General features: G+C 36.7%; 1 protein-coding gene across 13 annotated transcripts in view; it reads right to left on the bottom strand.

Annotated features, from left to right (window-relative positions):
- The window catches only part of MICAL2 (microtubule associated monooxygenase, calponin and LIM domain containing 2), a 134,339-nt gene that overhangs the window by 51,647 nt on the left and 62,592 nt on the right, over positions 1–20,100 (bottom strand). For 7 of the 13 annotated variants that reach the window (XM_087921139.1, XM_026705658.2, XM_087921136.1 and 4 more), the window contains 3 exons: positions 19,723–19,909; positions 18,949–19,025; positions 17,890–17,989 (listed from right to left, as the gene is read on the bottom strand). In XM_087921139.1, the coding sequence (XP_087777265.1) occupies positions 17,890–17,989; positions 18,949–19,025; positions 19,723–19,909 (364 nt within the window). Of the gene's footprint in view, positions 1–11,497; positions 11,714–13,573; positions 13,627–17,000; positions 17,990–18,948; positions 19,026–19,722; positions 19,910–20,100 lie in introns of those variants that run through there. The other 6 variants (XM_087921143.1, XM_087921145.1, XM_087921142.1 and 3 more) reach the window with 3 other exon arrangements.

Here is a 20,100-nt window from a genome sequence, read left to right as displayed (position 1 = left end):
TATTAAGGAAATCCTATCATTATAAATATATATAATTTATTCCATGTTGGTGATTATATAATGGAATTTCCTTCCAGAAATATCCCCCATATTCCAGTCTAGTCTCAGTTCTACGATTTGATTGTCTCCCATCCAGTTTACTTGCCAGACTAACATTCCTTAGCTTTATGAGAGCAGCCAAGGCCTGCTAAATGGCTAAATTTTAATTACTGCGTATCCTGATTTGGGAAATCCTGATCAGCATATAGCCAACTTTAGAGGTCCAGGTACCCTTCTGTTTTCTGAAGACAATTTTCAGAACATAATGTCTCAGCTCTATCTCTCAGGTAGGCTGGTTTGCTTTAAAAGACAGACAAACCCTCAATTCTTCTCATATGCAAATATATTTTCTGGTTGTTGTTTTTACTTTTTAATGTTTTCTTTTCTATCTGGGAGTTCTCTAAAATTAAGAGGGCTGAAAGAGTTTAAAGAAAACATTCAGGTTTGTGCTGGGGCTTCTCACAGGAGGAAAGAGGCATTTCATCTTTGGCTCACTCACACAACAACACTAGTGGGACATGATCTCATCTGATTCAGGGACTTCCTTTCCCATAATTACAGGCATCTGAAGCCGAGCGTTGGGCTGCCAGATACCACACAGAGTTACAGTGTTTAGTTAGAGGATTGTTATGTATGGATCAAAGATTACTTTTCAGTTTTCTAAAAAAACATTTTCTTATAGTTAAATCTAACATCTGGCTTACTAAATCAAGGAATGTCCTCCAGGTATGGTTAAAAAATTAAAATGCAGTCAAAGCTCTGCCTATTATGTGTGACATATATAGCAAAACAGGCAGAGTTTCATTGGTGCCATTATGGCCACCATTTTGACTTTTTCTTTTAACAACACTCTGTGGACCCTCCTGACAATATCTATTACTTCAAAGACTTTAATCCAAGTAATGCTGTCTCCTTCTAGATCTTCCTAAACTCCAGCTCTATTTCTACTTTCAAATACATTAAAACTGAAATTTTGGGAGGTGTTAGCCCACATGTGGCCTATTACTGTGGCAGTGAGCAACAGGCTGAAAAGTTCTTCAAGTTCAACTGAGTAAGATGCAACATGCTAAAAGTCTCATCCTACTAAGAATATCTTTGGTAATGTTTTAGAGGTCTTAAAGCTTTAAAGTGCTTGGCTTTGTATCAGAACACGAAATCCATACATCAAAAATAAAACCAGAGCAGAAAACCAACAGGTTGTACCATAGTGTTTGAGACAGAGCTCAGATGTGGAACAATTCTGAGTGGCTGTTTAAGCCTATCATTATTGGTGCTTTCTTTGTGCCCTCTGTGAGTGCCATTCTTTCAGCTGGCACATAATAGTTTGGTTTGGGAAAAGATGCTCAGCTCCCAAAAGAACTTTGTGGCAAGGCCACCTATGAAGAATGGCAGTCATGTTCCAGATTCATGCTAGGCTGGGATCTACTTACTAATAATTTGTCCTTGCAATTGTTCTCTCCTAATGCTGATGGATCTTCTGATGCAGCTTCTATTGAAGGATAGGCTGTGATCACAATAGACAGCAGTCCAGTTATCCTAGCTTTATTTTCAGTAACCTTACACAGCCTCCTTGTTGCAAGTACTGAAAAAGACAGCAAGAAGACACTAAACAACTGGCATTTGTATGTTACTCCCCAAAAAGATAGACAAGGGTTGGGGGAAACAGACCAAACATAACAGTTAAAAATCAATAGCAGCAACAGGAGGGCTTTTCAATAAAGCAACAGCTTTCTCCTCCAATAACAATTATGCACCTTTAGCACCACTGTCAAGCAGTAAAGTGGCATGATTGTAAACCAGAAACAATTAAGATGTTCTCATCATCAATGGATTCATTTAAATGTTACTGGTGCACTTCAGCTTCATTTAATTCCTTGGCCCCCAAATGTACTTAACATTGTCTAATTGGGTCTGGGGAGATATTAAAGCATTACAAAATCATGTCCCTGAGCATCAGTCTTGTCTTACTAAAAGCTCCATGGTATGAAGTATATGTAGCAGAGTTCATGAATCTGAAGATGCACAAACTGAGTGTAAAAAGCCACCTGTGTCCTTAATTTTTTAAAATCAAATGAAGTACAACCTCTATCACACAAGATTCCAAATTATATGTGTAGTTAATGTACTGTAACACTCTGTCATTGATTGAGGGTACATTCACACTTGGAATAGTGTCCATAGATATTTCAAATTATTTCAGAAAGGCTATTGTACTGCTAGAAACGTGGGGAAAGCAACTGGAATGGTAGGAGGAGGAAGAGAATTGGAACTATTCCCCTAGAAAGATTATAACATGGTTGGAGGCATTTTAGTTGAGTAACAAGAAAGTCAAGATAGATGAGTATCAAGTGAAGCATAATGCAATCAATCACTCAGTCAATCAATCATTCAGTCTTGCTCCCTTTCTTACCCAGTATAACTTGATTGACCCAGTCTATAACACTACAGCAGTGAAATAAAGTTCTTCATATGAAATTCATTGCCACAATATAGTTTTAATCCATTAGACAATTTCAGGGAGGATTAGCTATTCATCATGCTTGTTCATAAGGAAATGTTCAGATTCAAGGACAACTTCTCCTGACTGTCAATTGTCTGAGAACAGTAGCAGGAGAAGACAAAGCCATTGTCTTTTTGTATCCTTTCTGCTGGCTTCCTGAAGACACCTCACCAGCTTCATCATTAAGGTAGTTTTCTTGTCTTCCTCTCCAAAAGTTTGATTAATGGAACTTGGATGAAACATTCTTGTTTTTCATACGAGACTTTCTTGTGGTGTCTCCAGATGTACTGAGACCAGTTTATGGAGGGCTAGAATAATTGCATTCTATTTAGACCATGATATTAAAGTTATCCAAAATAGTTGGTCCGAGCAAAGGCTTTTTAAATATGGGACACATTACAGGCTTCTTTAGAGATCACAGAAGCGCTTCCTCATTCCACGAGTGTGGGAGGTCTTAACCAGCCACAAAGAGCAGGAATCCTCTCTGACAAGTGGTGGAATTACGCTGTAGAGTCTCCAGTGAGTCTCAGTAAGTCTCTACTCTCTTGAGACTCACAGGCTCAAAATTATTCACTGGCCCCGATTACTTCAAAGATATGGCCCCAATCATTTCTGTTGGTATTGTTCAACTGCTCTTGAATTTGTTTTGTTAGCCAAATGCTGCAACGATGTTTTTTCAAATGTGAGCAGTTTTCCCTCTAAAAGGAAGCAGGTTTCTTAAAAAGGATTATTGGATGGCATTTAGCCAATGATCTTTTTAAGCAACTTTTCCTAAAAGGAAGCAAGCAACTTTTCCTAAAGGGAAGTGAGTTTCTTAAAAAGGACCATTGAGTGGCATTCAGCCAATACAATAAGGACCACAAAATACTTATTTTTGCCATTCAACTATCCACTCTAAGTTTGAACGTGACTCAGACTCAAAATAAATCTTTTTCCAACAGTGCTCTACGTTTCTCCAATACTGCTCCATTTTCCTCCATTTCAATATACTACTCTGTTGCAATCTGCCCCCTCTGGATGATTCTTTATTACAGAGAGTGACCACAGCATCAGCCAAACTGCCTACCAAATCCTCATGAAACTCCCCAAGAGCCATCTGAAAATCCACAGGATCTATTAGTTACATTCAGTAGAAGGACTCAATCTAATAGATCCTTCCCTTCTATGGAGGGGATATTGCAAAGAATTACCTGTCCGTGATGAGAGACAAAGTCCTTTCAAATTACATTTGGTCTGTCCTGAGCTGAAAACTCGATCTAGAATGTGGTCTTTAATGTGTTCTGGATCTTTGATTCATATCTGTCATGGTAGCTATGAACCTCTGGACTATTCTATACCCCTTGCAGTGGGAAGGTAGATTGATGTCCCCAACACTACTGGCTGGGGAACTCACCCACCATTCCAGAAATCAGCTTACATAGCCCTGGCATAAATGCCATTGAATGGCAAGGGGGAATGTTACCCAAGCAGCAAACCCTACTGATGCTTCTGGCTTAGCTGCACACAAAAAGGTCCACATCACTACATCAGATTATTTGTGACATAAAGCCTTTTGATGCAACAACTCCCCCCTTCTACATATACACTTGATATTTTACTAAATCTGCAAAAGGTGTATATTTCCTCCAGCAAATATTTTATACCCTGGGTAGTTCCAGAGAGCAGAAGTATTTTTCTGCAAGAAACTGTAAATAGGCTTTATTGCCTATAGAAAGGAATATCAGGAGCCCTAATAAGAACTATAAATAGAGAGGATGATTCCCTAAGGAGTCAGAAAGCATAAAGCTGTGGACATCTTGGTCACAGCAAGATAATAACTCAGATGCTCCGGAAATAGTTAATTACTTTATAAAGGATGCATAATTACTAAAAATTGAAAAAACATTATGCAGCCTTGCTTAGTAAAAAAAACGTATTATACATCAGATGGTCTGAAAGTCTCTGAGTCACAATCTTTCCTACTCATCCCTTATTCCAGACATTGTATTAATGGCAAACAACAACAAAAAAGAGTCTGAGTCACAATTTCTCTCTCTCCCTCCCTCCCTCCCTCCCTCCCTCCCTCTCTCTCTCTCTCTCTCACACACACACACACACACACACACATCAGCACATATGCATATAAATAGAGCATAATAGCTTTCCCCAACTTTGTGTTTTACTAAGGGTGTGGAACTTTACACAGCAGAATTCCCAAACAGGCCAAGTATGAATTGTGTGAGATAATTAAGCCCACGTTGGGAGGCAACCAGCCTGCAGAAAATTTCCTAGATTCCTAGAACCAATGTGAACTTGACTAATTATGCCTGGGGATCACATAAGTGCAGACTCCAACAAGTCAACTTCAGCTTCTGTTCACTGCATTGATACAAGTTTTTAGCCATACTCTGGGCATAATACATCACTGTTTTCTCCTGGGATATTTTTTGCAACTTCCAATTTAGTCTACAGCCTTGGGATTTCCTGTAATAATCAGCTTCAAGTTCAACTCTGCTAAGCTTTTTTGGAAGTCAGGATAAGCTCATAACATCCTGCAGAAATATTAAAGGACAGAGATTATTTAAAGAATAATTTTCACTTAATATTGTATAGAGACAAAAGAAATCACACTGAACTACAGGAAAAGTAAAAAATCTTCCGGTATGTTTACATATACTCTGTTACAACTTCCAGAGATATCCACCATTCAAAAACTACCTCAATATGAAGACATTAGATATTATGGTACCAAGATTAAGCCATACAATGCTAGGAAGGAAGGAAGGAAGGAAGGAAGGAAGGAAGGAAGGAAGGAAGGAAGGAAGGAAGGAAGGAAGGAAGGAAGGAAGGAAGGAAGGAAGGAAGGAAGGAAGGAAGGAAGGAAGGAAGAGGGTGATTGAGTATCTGGTGAGCAGGAAGGAAGTCCTGTGATGCACAGTAAGCCCATCACCTACCTTATTTCCAGCCTTCTGTCTTTCTATGTTTTTATGAGGAAGAAAGTTTCCTTTCTCCTCTTTGTCATTGCTTAGGCGCACTTCTTTGTTGTTAACTTAAAAGAGCTCCATTACTACATTTTCTAATGACCCTCATTCTATATCAAAGCAAACCCAAAACACTAATTCACATGCTATAGGCAGATTAGATTTCTGTAAGTCATTATGGCTAGCAAAGAGAATGTATAAGTAGATTTTTGTGATTTACTAACTTTGAGGTGCCCTTTGGGTGTTCCAAGCTAGGTGTTCATTATGCAATTGTCCTGTTTGTTTTTATAGTGAGGGATGTGTTGACTAAGTATAATATTCTTCTATTAGTGACTCTGCTAGTCTTCCATATTCCCTATTGCTTGAATATTCTTCATTCTTTCTGATTTTTTTTTAAAAAGGAAACTGAATCTGTGCAATTTTCTGACTAGCAATATTAGCTGCAGCAGACCTATGTGGCTTGGTGTGGGATAACATAAAGCAATGGTTTGTGTATAATTGAGTGTCAAAGGAAACATGGTATCTGTACACCTTGAGTGTTTGAAACTCAGTTTACCCTAGAGGTGTTCATTGGAGCACCACTGTATTTCTGTTGCTAATACACAAATCTTCTTTGTGTAGTTAAATAAAACCCAAGCATATCCACCCATAACAAATCATAGCAAAACATTTCCTTATACAGAAGACTGTACTTAGAAACATTAAAAGACATATATTATCCTCATCCAAAGGTCATGTTTATATTTTACTTCACCAGAACTTAACTTCATGAATCTTCTGTAAAGGCATTTTAATATCAAGAAGAATTGCAGAGATTAAGGTACTATATCTCCCCCCCACCCCAAATTTGCAAGCCATTTCTAATGTAGAGGACCGGCAAGAGAGAGAAAGAAAGAGATTTTGAGGGAGAAATCACATTCTACTGACATCAAAATGCGTAAGTTATCTGAAACAGCCTCCTGGGCACAATGTCCTCATACCCAGAACATCCTTGAAATTATACAATAGTCTAACATCTGCATGAAGACGCATTGATGAGGAAAAAGTTCCTGATCAGTGTGTGTGTGTGTGTGTGTGTGTGTGTGCGCGTGTAGCTGTTGTTCATACCCATCACCCCAACTATCATAGTAGAACACAATGTCATGAGAGAAGCCAATCCTACAGGTGACCTTAAGCAATAGAGGGATTGAATTCCACACGTTGGAAAACGCTAGTACATGTTCTAAAAATGCCTTTTTCACATTTCTTTAGCCAAAATCCACTCTGGAATTAAAAACAGATTGCACGTCTGCTCTCTTGAATGTTCCAACCTTTGTCACCTGGTGATACCTTAAATCTGGAAAGGGGATACCAGAAAGACTCTTCTCTGTGAGACAACTGGCTCCAGAGGGGTCCCTGGATGAGATTCAGGAAATGGTTATTAGCTATCAAACCCTTTGTGGCATATGGCCAGCCAGGCTATTTGTCTCCATTTTTTGTGGAAAACGTCATCAGATTTGTCAGGGATGGCATGCTCCAGATGACTTCTGTCAATGTCATCTTGCTGGAGTAGGAGTCATGCCTTTCCTGTGGTGGTGCCTGCTCCAGAGAGCAGCCTCCCTCCAGAAATCCAGATGGCCCCAACCCTATTAACTCCCATAAAGGGAATTAAAGCCTGGCTTTCCCCCAGGCATTAGGATTGTTAAATGAGCTTTGCTATGAGTTGGCTGATTGAATTTATTGCTCTGGTAAATTTGGAGTTATTTTTCTTCATCCTGGACTTTGATTATGTGGATTATTGGCTCTTTAATGTTATTGTTTCCTGTTTTTAATTTCGTATAAACTGTCCAGAGTCATTGCTATGAACAGCCTTGTCTGTCTGAATGCACATACATCCATCTGATCAATCTTCTCATGCATTAAGCAAATTATTTTTTAAAATTGCATAGTCCATTCTGTTCAATTAACATTGCAAAGAGAACTAGAGAATCCAAATAAGGTATTTGGCAAGCCAAGAAATATTTCAGTTTCTTGGAATTGAAACGAAGCAGTGACAAAGTAGCGGTTGGGTTTCTGTGAACATTGCCTTGCAGCCAACTTCTAAACATTTCTGATACTTGGGCTTAATTATTAATTCTACTTTTGCTGCAACCAAAATAAATCTAGTTAGACAATAGCCACTGGTCCTCCTTACAACTGAAAAGAATATTTGAAATTATGCATGTATGCGTGTGATTCACTTCACAATCTGCTCACTGAACAAGCAAAAATGAAAGGCCAAGGCAAAAAATGCCTAGATGGAGAAAGGAATGCCACACCTAAAATTCCTAGGAGTTATCTGCCAATGCACATTAACAGCAACAACGATGAAAACAAGCTTGTTTCTGGTGAATATTTAAAGTATTCAGCCATTTATTCAAAGCATCCATTATCTGTGAAGGAGTTAATTTACACTACAAATGTTCAATTCCCTTTCATTTTCTGGTCAATGAACCTACTACATTAAGAATAGCCAATAACTCTTGGGAAAAATGTTGTTTAATAGGTCCTGGAAAATGTAGCAGGTTGTGAAGAATTGTGTTTAATTCTTGTAGAATTAAACATTCCAAAGATACACGCAGTCAGGCACTCATTTTTTCATCTCTATCTTAGCACTAATACTTAAAACATGGGTCCATAAATCACATGCGTGTATATACTTTTAAAAGAAAAAAAATTGAAATGGATTTAGTCAGTATTCCTATTAAATATTAAAGTTGTATCTGAAACCAACCAAACCAGGATAAATATATCTGATTATATATGTAAAATACATAGAACTATGTTCTTCATTTTAGCAAGAACATGTGAATACATGCCAATGGATATTATAATAAAAACCATCCAAATAATTCTAGGCCTTCTTTCTATTCTCAGTCAAAAATTCTGATGGAGAAATCTCATTCCAGACCAACTTTCTATATGTCTATGACAATTTGGTGACACAACCACTAGCCTAAAACAATGGGGATGTCTAGTTAGAAATCTTTGCAGAATTCAAGTATCATGGCAATGTGATCAAAGAATATAATAGCTTTGGACCTCTAACAACACATATTTTAATTATCTTGATAAATACATTATAAAGGCAATGCCTTTAGTTAGCTTTTCAAATGATGAGAAAGGACTACAATAAACTGAGCACATTGTGACAAATGCAGAAAGTTCATTGAATCTAATTTTCATTTTGATTCCTCTCAGAAATTTATACATTTGCCAGAATTCTAGTTCTCTACATCATATGCTTACAAATAGTTTTTAAAGTATGCCCCAAAATGCATACCCAAATTTAGGTCAGCCCACATTTGCCAGGCAGGCATGTTTGCTCTATAATATTGCAAAGATGGAAGAAATTGTCATTTTAATGTTTTATGATAAACGATTAAGATCACCTTTCTGGCTCTTTGACACCAAATAGCAGGACATAAACACAGAAATAAATAAGGATTTGAAGCATTTAACAGTATTATGCTAATGGCAGGTATCCTGATTGAACATACTAGCAGTTTATTGTTAAAATACAAAGAGAATGCTTCCCAAACTGTAAGTCACTTCTGACAATCCAAGGCAAAATATGGATGTATGTTTATATAACCAAAGGTTTAAGGGTGGAGATATTAAGGTTGGGTTGGAAAAAGGGAAATAAAGTCATTGTGGAAAGAAATCCAATATACACCGGAATTATTTTCTCTACAGTGTGGTCTAATTCAGGAAAAACAATACCTAAGAGACAAAAACCTATGAATGTTTTGATAAAAAATTGATTACATAAAAAAGTTAAAGCTCTCCAGATGTTTAACCATCATATGTTGCCCTTGAACAGCTGATTCAAATAAAAGGGTTGGCACCTCACTTAGCAAAGCTTTGTACTCCTGCAGAGTCCTGGGAATGGAGGCTATTGAAAGAGAGAGAGAGAAAAAGAAAGACTTCAAAAGAAAAAACAAGGAAGTCCAGTTGCCTCCAGAAAAAAAGTACCTTTGGGACAACCATGACCTGGGTGACTGAGAATCTCTACAGACTTTTAGGCTATTGAAAGGTTTGAACGAACAAGGAAGGCTCTGAGTAAGTACTGTATGAAACTGGAGCTCTTCTAATTAATACTGTTGTATCGGCACTGATTTAAGAACTTTAGTAAGCCAGTAAGTGCAGGGCAAGACAAGGTAGGTTGCCTTCCTCCCCTAGAATGACACAGAGATTGAGATGAGCTTATTCAAAGGGACAAGCATCTTCTCTAAGCTTAATGTTTACATTTCCTCAACATTACCCATTTTGCTCCTCAAAATAAAGTTTGGGGAAGATAAGACACTTTTAGTGTAATTTCTTTTACTTTGTTGGCTGATATGAAAATGAAACCACTCCATTACTGGTCAGGATCTGAGCAGTGATTAGCTAAGAAATCCCAGCACTTCTTTCTGGCAAGAAGGGACTGTTATGTTTGTGCTACAGCAGGGGTGTCAAACTCAAGGCCTGTGGGCTGAATTTGGTGCTTAGATCTTGCCCACTGGGCAGCCCTGGAAGTAGTGAAGGACTGGCCCATGGTGCCTCTGCCAGCAAAAATGGAGCTTGGGAGGGTTGTGTGTGGTCCTCCTAAACTCAGTTTTTGCTGGCAGAGGGTTGCAGTAAGTGCTCAAAGCTGAAAATGGAGCCCAGGAGTCTGTTTTTGTTGGCAGAGTGCTTGGGCCACCACCTGCGCCCCGACATGAATGATGTCAACCCGGCCACACCTTCCCTGGCCATGCCTACCCCAGCTCCCCAGGTCAAACACAACCTTGATGTGGCCCTCAATGAAATTGAATTTGACACCCCTGTGCAACAGGCTTGCAATACAGAAGTGTTGCCTAAAATTATGAAAACCCAATATCCAAGTTCTCCTTTGTTTTAGTTCTACAGTCAGAAGACTTGATTTCTGGATTGTTGCTCATTTGTTTAATCGATCACAAGAATCTGAGCCTTTTGAGCCTTAGTTTCTCAAACACATTTCCTGCCTCTTAAACACAGTAAAAACTTTAATCACAGTAAAAACATTATCAGCACTTATAATTGCAATTGAAACTAATCAAATTGTCTCATAGGTAAAAATGGCAGTCTGAAGCTTTCATTATCCTTTTTTTTTTAAAAAAAACTTTACTTTTATAAAGGAAAAAGATATCGATTTAGTGAAAGGGAAAAGTTAGAAATGTTACCAAAGCCACAATTTCTCAAACTTCAGATGAGAATCTGAAAAAAATCTGTCAGAGTATATTCTATATTTACACTACAGGATTCCATTTCCAGATAGGAAGGAAGTGTCATATGATAGATTTGAGCACAACATTGTAAAATGTTACCACTTATACAACAATGAGGTATGCAAATATCAGTGCACCCACCAGATGGCGGTGTTTTCTGGCTTCTTTCTGCCATCTAGTGGTCGCAAAATGTTTATAGTACATACAGGTAGTCTTCAACTTACGACAATTGAGCCCAAAATGTATGTTAAGTGAGACATTTGTTAAGTGAGTTTTGCCCCATTTTCTGACTTTTCTTGCCAATGTTGTTAAGTGAATCACTCCAGTTGATAAGTTAGTATATTATTAAGTAAATCTGCCTTCCCCATTGACTTTGCTTGTCAGAAGAGCGCAAAAGGTGATCACATGACTCTGGGATGCAGCAAGAATCATAAATATGAACCAGTTGCCAAGCACCTGAATTTTGACCACACGAACATGGGGATGCTGCAAAGGTCAAGACTATAAAAAACAGCCATGTCACATTATTCAGTGCTGTTGTAACTCTGAACGGTCACTAAATGAACTGTTGTAAGTCGAGGACTACCTGTATTTTGTAGTCATTTGGCAACGTTTTAAATGTCTTTCAGGAACATAATAAGAAAGCCCACACTGAGTGTAAGAAGCATTGTACCAAAACCAGAAAGGCAGCAAAGGTGAAACTCTCCGTCTCCAATGCAGTTTGTTAAAAAGGAAGAAAAGATGCAACAGTATTTAGGAGAACTGAATTTATTTCTTTAACAGCCACATTAGAAAGTTAAACATTAAATCTGTGCAAAATACAAATTTTCATGTGAAATTTTTATAAACTTTTTTTTTAAAAAAAGAACACTCTAACAAAAAAGTTTAATTAAATTCCAGAAACATTTTAAGTGACAAGGAGTACAGGAAGAGAATTCCCACTGGTATTGTTTAAGAGATGAGTAGATCTGCAATAGAAATAAGTAAAGTAGAGAGAAAATTTTCATTCAGATGTCCCCATACCCCAAACATGCAGAGAATTTGTGTTAATCACAGCAAAAAAAAAAAAAAAAAAAGGTACCATTCTGTTAGGATATATCTGGATCCTTTCCTGATCTTTCGTTTGGGAATCCAAAAGAAGCATCGTTTTAAGACTCTTCAAGTGGTTTTTAAAAGCCTCCACTTATATTTTTTTTTTTAAGTATCTTTTTTTAACATGCTAGGGAGCCCCCAAATCCTTCAAAATGGAAACTAAAGCAATCAATATAACTCTGAGGGTCCTCATATTTATGAAGAGAATTTTGGTTTCTGAATGTGCTAAGCTTTGGGTGATTCCGGATTCATTACAAAACATTAAGCAGATATTGATCATTAAAAACCAGAAAAGGTGTACATTTTTAACAAAATCCAAGTTGAATATTGTTCTTCAGCATAAAGTAAGCAGGAAGAGTGGTCTAAATTTCTAAAAATTCTGAAGAAAAGAAAAACCGATTTTGTTTAGCATACTTAAGATACTAAAATCAGTTTTTTACTTTGGAAATAGGAACATGAAACATAGTTGGATGAGTAAGAATTTTAATAGCATATGATTGTCTTTGGGATTCTCTATTCAGAAAGCATCGAATATGTCATCTCCAGTGCTCTTTTTCCTAGCTTCTTTGTACTATCTACTACTTTCATGAATCATAAAATCAGACTGATTCCTTCCAATTCCAGAATATTTAGAATTATTCTCCTCCTGAACAAGCAGATAAATCCTTATTTCTACTCTCAACTCTACCAATAATTAATAAACCTGGTGTGTTATCCAGCTCTGTTCCATCCTATCAGGCTGGCAGAAGGACAGGAAAAAAAGCAAATTGTAAACAAGGGAACCCACTAGCAAATGACAGAATTCTTCTTCCTTTTCTTATGAAAATAGCCTTGTCTCCTAGAGGGAAAATACATATCTTTCTCTTGCAAATACAGTTTGTCCTCATGATAGGAGTGGTAATAATTCTGCATAGAATGTCTTTCTGTTTCAGAGTTCTGAGAGACCATTTTGAAAAAAGTAAAGAATATATCACCTTAAGTACCGTATTTAGTGCTTAAGATATGTTTCATAATAGCTTTCTCAATCCTCAGTAAAAAGAAGATAGAACAGGATTGGGAGGGGAATACATGGGAGGGGGAGGCTGTTCTGTCTGTTTTGTCCTAAAGGCCTTTACATTTATAAGCAGAAACTTGTAAAAATGTGTATTATGCTGATGTCACAGCAACATGAATTTGAATTTCATATAGATGCATTAAAATTCCTTAAGGAATGAAATCTGTTTCGGTTTCCAGACTTTACTTAAATCTTTGTATTGAAACAATCAGGGATTCGTGTTTTAAGATTACTTTCTATATAGTTGTTGCTAAAATGATTTGTAAAACTAAAAGGCCATTCTCCTAATCAGTTTTTCCTAACATTTAGTAGACCAAGACCTACAATTTAAGGAGATGCAGATGCCTGAGCACAACTTTAATTGCTGCAAAGAAGGAATTAATAAAAACATAGAAATGCCTCATGATTAAATATAAATAATTTCTTTTTAAAAAATAAATTTGGAATTCATGCAAAGATAAGGACTACAATGCAGAGTGGGAACACTTGGAAAGAAGCAAGTCAGAAGTTTTGGATTGCCAGCTACAAAGTAGGGTAAGTGACCATGCAGATTCTTATTTTGGATTTAGTACACACATACACACACACAAAACACACATTCTTCTCTGGTATTTTTAAACACTAGTAGGGAGTATTAGGCATTCATCGCAACACGAAAAAAAGGAAGCATAGAAAATCTTACACCAGAAATGGTTCAGCCAGTTAGGGGCTGTAGCACTGGAATGTTGAAATGAACTAAAGACAATATAAAATATTGGAAAAAGAAAGTAGTCAGAACAAGCTAACTGTAAATCTTTGATTACACAGCACTAGATGCATTGCACTGATACTGTAAGGTATAACAAATGAACAGTAATTCGTCTTTCTGATCAGCCAAAAATATTAAATAACCACATTTATTACATTTCAAGTATCAAATAATAGTAGTTATCAAAGACTCTTTGAAATAGCAACAGACTTCAAACAATCAACTTCAAATATGATTAAGTCAAAATAAATGATTCTGCATTTATCTGAGATTGAATTTGGATTTACATGTACAATATATTGGTCACATCTTTTGTAACCCCAAAGCCACCTCTACAGCTTTCCAAAGAAACCTTCACTGAATGTGGAAATGACAAGGAAGTAACAAAATACCTTAGCCAAATAGAATATGGTTATATGTGTACATGTGACTGGACATAACGCAAAAGAAAATTCTGGCCTTTTTACAGTGATCCAACATACCTTGGGTTTGGAAATAGTCTCCCTTAGAGTGAGATAAACAACTGAATAAACAAAATTGTACTGTGTAATGATTATCAGTGGCTTCAAACAGTGTAAATGGACCCTCCTTTTCTGTGCATTGCATTCAAACTATTAGATAATACCAGAAGTGCTTGAAGAGTTTCATTTGTGATAAAGGTTTGATATACAAATCAGCTGAAATTGTAATCATTAACTAATGATTGTACAACTAACAAGTCAAATTATAGACAAATAAAATATGAACATAATTTAACAATACTGAAACTTTTTTTTAATGTAAGATACAGTGAAGTAAGCAGTGCAAAACGTATTTGTGTTGTTCTCTTCACCCTTGAAGTTGCTGTAAAATCATTCATAGATTTTGGGTGTACACTGGCTATTCTGACGCTTAATTCCCTGAGTCTGAGATATGCAATAGCTGAATTGCAAGAATGGCAGCAGTTTTATATATATATAGTAAGCTGGTTACAAGCAGAGAGCCAACCTTTATTCAGGTTCAACTTGTGATATAGACTGCAGAGTTGTATCCATCAGCCAACACAAGATGCTACTAGATCAAATTTCCCTTCTCTTACACCTTCTTAAATGAGAATTAGAAACTCTGAAAAAGGCATTGGGGGGCGGGTGAGAACACCAAAAACTGTTGCATAAGCAGAAACTATATGCTAGGGAGACCTTGAAATAACTACAGAGACATTTAGTTTGTTAATTGAAAAAAAGGCATCAAATAAAAAATGCAGGAGGGTTTTTTGGGGGGTGCGGAAGGAAAGGATGGGTTCACACATTTAGAGCTTGCCATCATGTGTTGATAAATGGGAGAGATTCAAATTGCAAGGGCAGGAGGAGGAAATAATATATAGACAGCTGGGAAAACATGGCTGGGGAGCAAAGGAAGGCGAAGCAGAAAGTCAAGGCAGGAAGATCATGCTTAGATAGCCAGGCTGGGGATGAGGAGTGGGGAGCCATGATTTTACTAACTGGGAAGAAACAGGCAGAGTTACCCAAAGTCAGGCTCAAAGCCATAGTGGGCAAGATGAAGAGATCAGAGCAGGAAGGTACCAAGAAACTGGTCTTGCAGGAGAGTGCTTTGGAAACATAGGGTGCCACAGTAAGTGGCCTTTACAAGTCTATATGGTAGGCTGCTTTCTTCTAAAAGAATACCAAGAAGAACATGGCAATCAGGGGAAAAGGAACTTTAGTGATGCAGCTGCTGGTTTGTCGAGACAGAGTGAGATTCAAATTTGTAATCCCAGACCAACTTGAATGGTTGTCAAATACCACCTTACTCTGCCTGGCCAAGTCAGTGGCCACATCATAGGCAGTGCCATTATATGGCAATAGGGGGTAGGTAGAGTAGTCTCAAAAGACTAGTCATGTGAGAGTAGGAAATATTATTTACAGCTTCCCTACCTCTGCTGCTCATCACTGCAGAAGAGAGGTGACCAGAAAGTCCAAGGGATAGAGGCTGAAGATCCAACAAGCCTTTCCATTGTTAAAAGAAGCCTTGTTTATTGGTACAGCAGTAACCTGAGTTTCCATGGTCCACACTGGCTTCTGATAATTCAACTTCCCTTTCCACCCTGTTCTTCCCTGGATCTAGTCCCTTGCTCCATGGTGCAGACATCTCATCTGTCAGGTAATACACATTTGGGCGTGCTTCTTAGGAATGGAGGACCTAAAAGCATCATTGGGCCTAGAAAAGCTAGCAGCAGGACTGAGTTCTCAATGGATTCTGGCTTTCTGTGCACCTGATGGCACAATTACTATTATAGAGAAGAAGGAACTCATTGGTTTTATTCATGGAGGGGTGACACACAAATCCCTTTGCTGTTTCAGGGAGTTCACAATATCACAGCATGTGAGTAGGACCACCTAAAATTCTAACATGTAAGCAAATAATTAACAGAGCAAAAATTAACCCTCTTTTAAAAATATTAAAAATAAAAGCCTCTTTTCATCACCATTGTTCATTTAATTAAAGATTATTGTTGTGTACTGTGCTTAACACTACATCTCTCCATTCCAATGAAATAAATAGGACAATTTTCCAAGTAGGAATCCATGAGATTTAAGGTGAAAATAGAACAGCATGTATACCAGTTAATCCTTTAACAGGCTAGCTCTAAATTAAATCTTTCTTGATGGGTTTTATGAAGTTGTTTTTATCCTGTTTCATGGTAAGTTAATATTACATTATACAAATAATATTTATGCAATTGAATAGCCGCAGGATGGGTATAGAGAACCAGACATATAATCTAGGAGAACTATTTTTCTATCAGCCAAAAGTTAAATTGGTTTTAGTTTCAGGAGCCAATTATTTGACCCTTTTATAGAATGAACAAGCCTCATAATTGGACTTTATTTTTACAGCTATTTCCCGAGACTTTGAAGAAGCATGTATCCTTCAAAGATAACTTAGGGCAATAAGACATTCAAATAAAAGGATCCTATTAATTATTTTTTATCTTAAATTTATCCATAGATATCTCCTGTGTAAATCATCTATAATGGCCAAAATAAATTTAAGGCCCTATGGTGCCTATACTTTTTCTCTTTGTCAAACGTGGCTTTTATATCAAGTGAATATATTATAATTCTCAGCCGTATCCTAATTTCTATGACACTCTATGGTGTCAAAAAGGGCTATGAAGTCAGTAACAGAAACTGAATAATTATCCCTCTTTCTCAAATTATTCCATTTTTATACTATTCTGATCGTTAGAACTTTCAAATGATTGACTGAGAAAAACTATTCTAACACAGATACATCTTACCTTCCATATCAGCTCTAGGTTATCTCTAATATAAATGAACAAAATTGCCCCTTGATTTGAGGAAAAAATATATGCTATTGCTGTACTTTGGTTTAGTTTAATTAATGTCTTAATATTACTCTTTGAATTCATTCATAAATATTACAGAAAATGCCCAGTGTTCACAAAGGGTTTATCAAAGAGACGTCAATGTAACTATTATGGGCTAAGTATACATTTGAACTTTTAAAAAAAATTGATGAAGACAGTAGCCCCATAGACAAAGCAAAAGGTAGAAAAAGGTATGTGCCACATTCAGTTTTCAAAAGAAACCTCCACATAATAAAAATTTGCTATCTCCCTATGTATGAAAGTTCTTCCTTTCACAGTCATTAAAATAAGAATATCAAAATGTAAACATAGAGGAATATCTGTTTTTTTTTATAACTAGAAATGGATTCATGTAATTAAAAAAAATCTATAAAACTATCCTTCATAGCGTCTCCATGGATGGGAAATGAATTCGGACACTTAACATTCATGATCCAATAATAATAATAATTTAAAAAATGATTTTACAATTGCACCATGGAGCTCTGGGCTCATTTAAAGCACTTACTGAATTGAAATATTTATATTTGTGCAAAACCCCAAAGCTGTTTGTTTTGGAAATCTGAAAGGCACAACCAAGATTCAGAAGAACTTTAAAGCTTGAAAAAATTCTTCACCGATTCAAGCATATTGTCATATGACAACTCCACTTCCCCGTAAAAATTGCCAAGTAACTCATGAAGCACAAAAAGGAATGGCATACTAATGCTTAGGAGTTCATACAAGTAGACATAGTTGTATGCATTGTCCCAGAAATGAAGTCTGGTTGCGTGCAGGACACCATGCATCCAGTTAGAGAGGCGTCTCGGAAGATCAAGCAGATCCCTGGTCACCTTAAGAGGCCAGCATAGAGCTTTCCCAAAGAATGAAGGCAGGATACCTGGTGACCGGTCTTCTGAGCTGCTACTAGTAGCAAAAGCACTTTCTGAGCTAGTTTCTTCACACATGGGTTCTTGATGCCTCTGAAGTCCTGCTTCCTCCTTTAAAGAGAAATAGATTAACAGGATGTTCATCTTCAATATTTCAAATATTTGTTTAAAAAACCATTTATTTATTGTCTACATTTGTGCCTTGCCACGATTCAAAGACTTTCTAGATTACCCAAAACTCCTTGCAAAGAAATGTTTTGCAATCTCCAAAATACAATTTACTGTGTGTCAATGCTTCAACTTAGAAAAGGACTACCCTGATGGCCTACTAACTCCAAAATAAGTAAGGGAATATTTTCCATTGAGTTCAAGTTATAAACAGATATCAATTTTCAGAATCAAGGTAGACATAAAGGTCACGTCTTATCTCCTCCCCCTAGTGTCTCCTTTCAAAAACTAATAAAAAGCCTTAGAGAGGCTGCAAGAAAGTTAGAATGAGAATGCAAAGGATATTTAATATTTTCTCATCTTGATAAACAAAAAAATGGCAGCCCAGGGAAAGAAAACATGTCATTGAGGTTATTTTCTTTCTTGTTTATCATCATATGCATCATATTTTTCAGTCAAAATTGAAAATACATTAGAATGCATTTGATATGACTAGGCTAAGAAAATAATGTAGTTTGGCGTGTTAAAAAAATGGAACCATCAGAAATTTCACTGGTACTTTGAAGTCCAAAAAACAATCATTTGCAATTCTTACATATTTCAGCTCCTCCTTTTCTGCAGGTGGCACAAAGACATATCTTGATATAAATGTTTTAAAGCTAGGGTGGCTCACAGACTGAGCGAAAACGTCTCTGAATGTATCAGTTCACTTCTGCTAAGAGAGACAACATTTTGGATATCCAGTGATCACCCCAATGTAATTCAAGTGCAAAGGTCAGCCAGAATAACATGGATAGTTTCCCTTTTATGCATCACTTCCAATGAGCTGGAATTGGTCTCTTTATAATCTTCCTACTCTCTGTCATATTTTAGTGGAAATATATATATATATATATATATACCTTTATTTCCACTCTCTTCTTTCTGTGCGTATTCTTTGTTTTACATTGTGCAAAATGAAGCTTGCAGTAAAAATTACCTGAAAAATAAAAGGAATGCCATTAGGTTTTGTCCCTTCCCCAATGCAATCTGCCAGATAGTAAACCTGACAAATGGAATGGGGAATGTAAATGTAATATACCTTCAAATGTAAGTTATTTTAAGTGACTTCGTTTAAAACCATTTGGAAAGCAGTGCTTTCATGAAAAAGTCCTTTATATGAGAAAAGTTTATTACCTTATTCTAGCAACTGAGTGGCGTTACCTTTGGGATACCAAAGCCTTGGCAAAATGGCTAAAATACCACATGTGGTATTTTTGCTGTAGATAATGAAGTTGCTATCCTTGCTTGGTTTCATATAACCCACCCTTTATCATTTAGTTTAATCTTATCCAGGAACATACAATCAAAATATGCTTAGGTACATCGCCTTGGCATTAATACATAAATATTTCTGAAGGGTCCTTGATGCTCTCTGAGCTTGATTGTTTTCTTGCAGATATTTCATTACTTAAACTACGTAGCATCATCAGTGCTAGTCCTACTATACGACTATATAGTCCTTTTAGTCCTACTATCAGTGCAATAAGCACTGATGTTACCTAGTTTATGTAATGAAACATCTGCAAGAAAACAACCATGTTCAGAGACCACCAAGGACTTCTCATTTCAACCCTGAGCTACAAATATTCTCCTTTATCGATAAATTAAAATATTTTATTGTAGATCTGCATTACCTTCTTCTGCATCAAAGGTATATGTTGCTAAGCGGAGAGTAGTTGTACATATGACACATTTAAAGCATTCTCGGTGGAAGAAATGGCCTTCCGCACTCAATCGTTCCATGACATAAACTCTTTTCTTACAGAAATAGCAGATTTCACTTCCACCTATTGTCTGAGGAAATTCTCTTTTCAAAGAACCCTATTGAAAAAATTAAAATATATTGGTAATATCTGAAAAATGTTTGTATAATTATTTAATCTCACAAAAAAAAATATTTCAGAAGGAAAACTAGGAGTTTAATCAAGAACAGGCTCTCCTGATTTGCTTGACAATGATTTGTACTGTTACTTACATATTTTTTAATCAGAGCTGTTTTACTCATTTTGCAT

The sequence above is a fragment of the Pseudonaja textilis genome, chromosome 1, assembly GCF_049901715.1.
Source record: "Pseudonaja textilis isolate UNSWEBS1 chromosome 1, rPseTex1.2, whole genome shotgun sequence".
Taxonomy (NCBI): domain Eukaryota; kingdom Metazoa; phylum Chordata; class Lepidosauria; order Squamata; family Elapidae; genus Pseudonaja; species Pseudonaja textilis.
The sequence above is the reverse complement of the archived record's forward strand: the minus strand, read 5'-3'. Positions and strand labels throughout refer to the sequence as shown.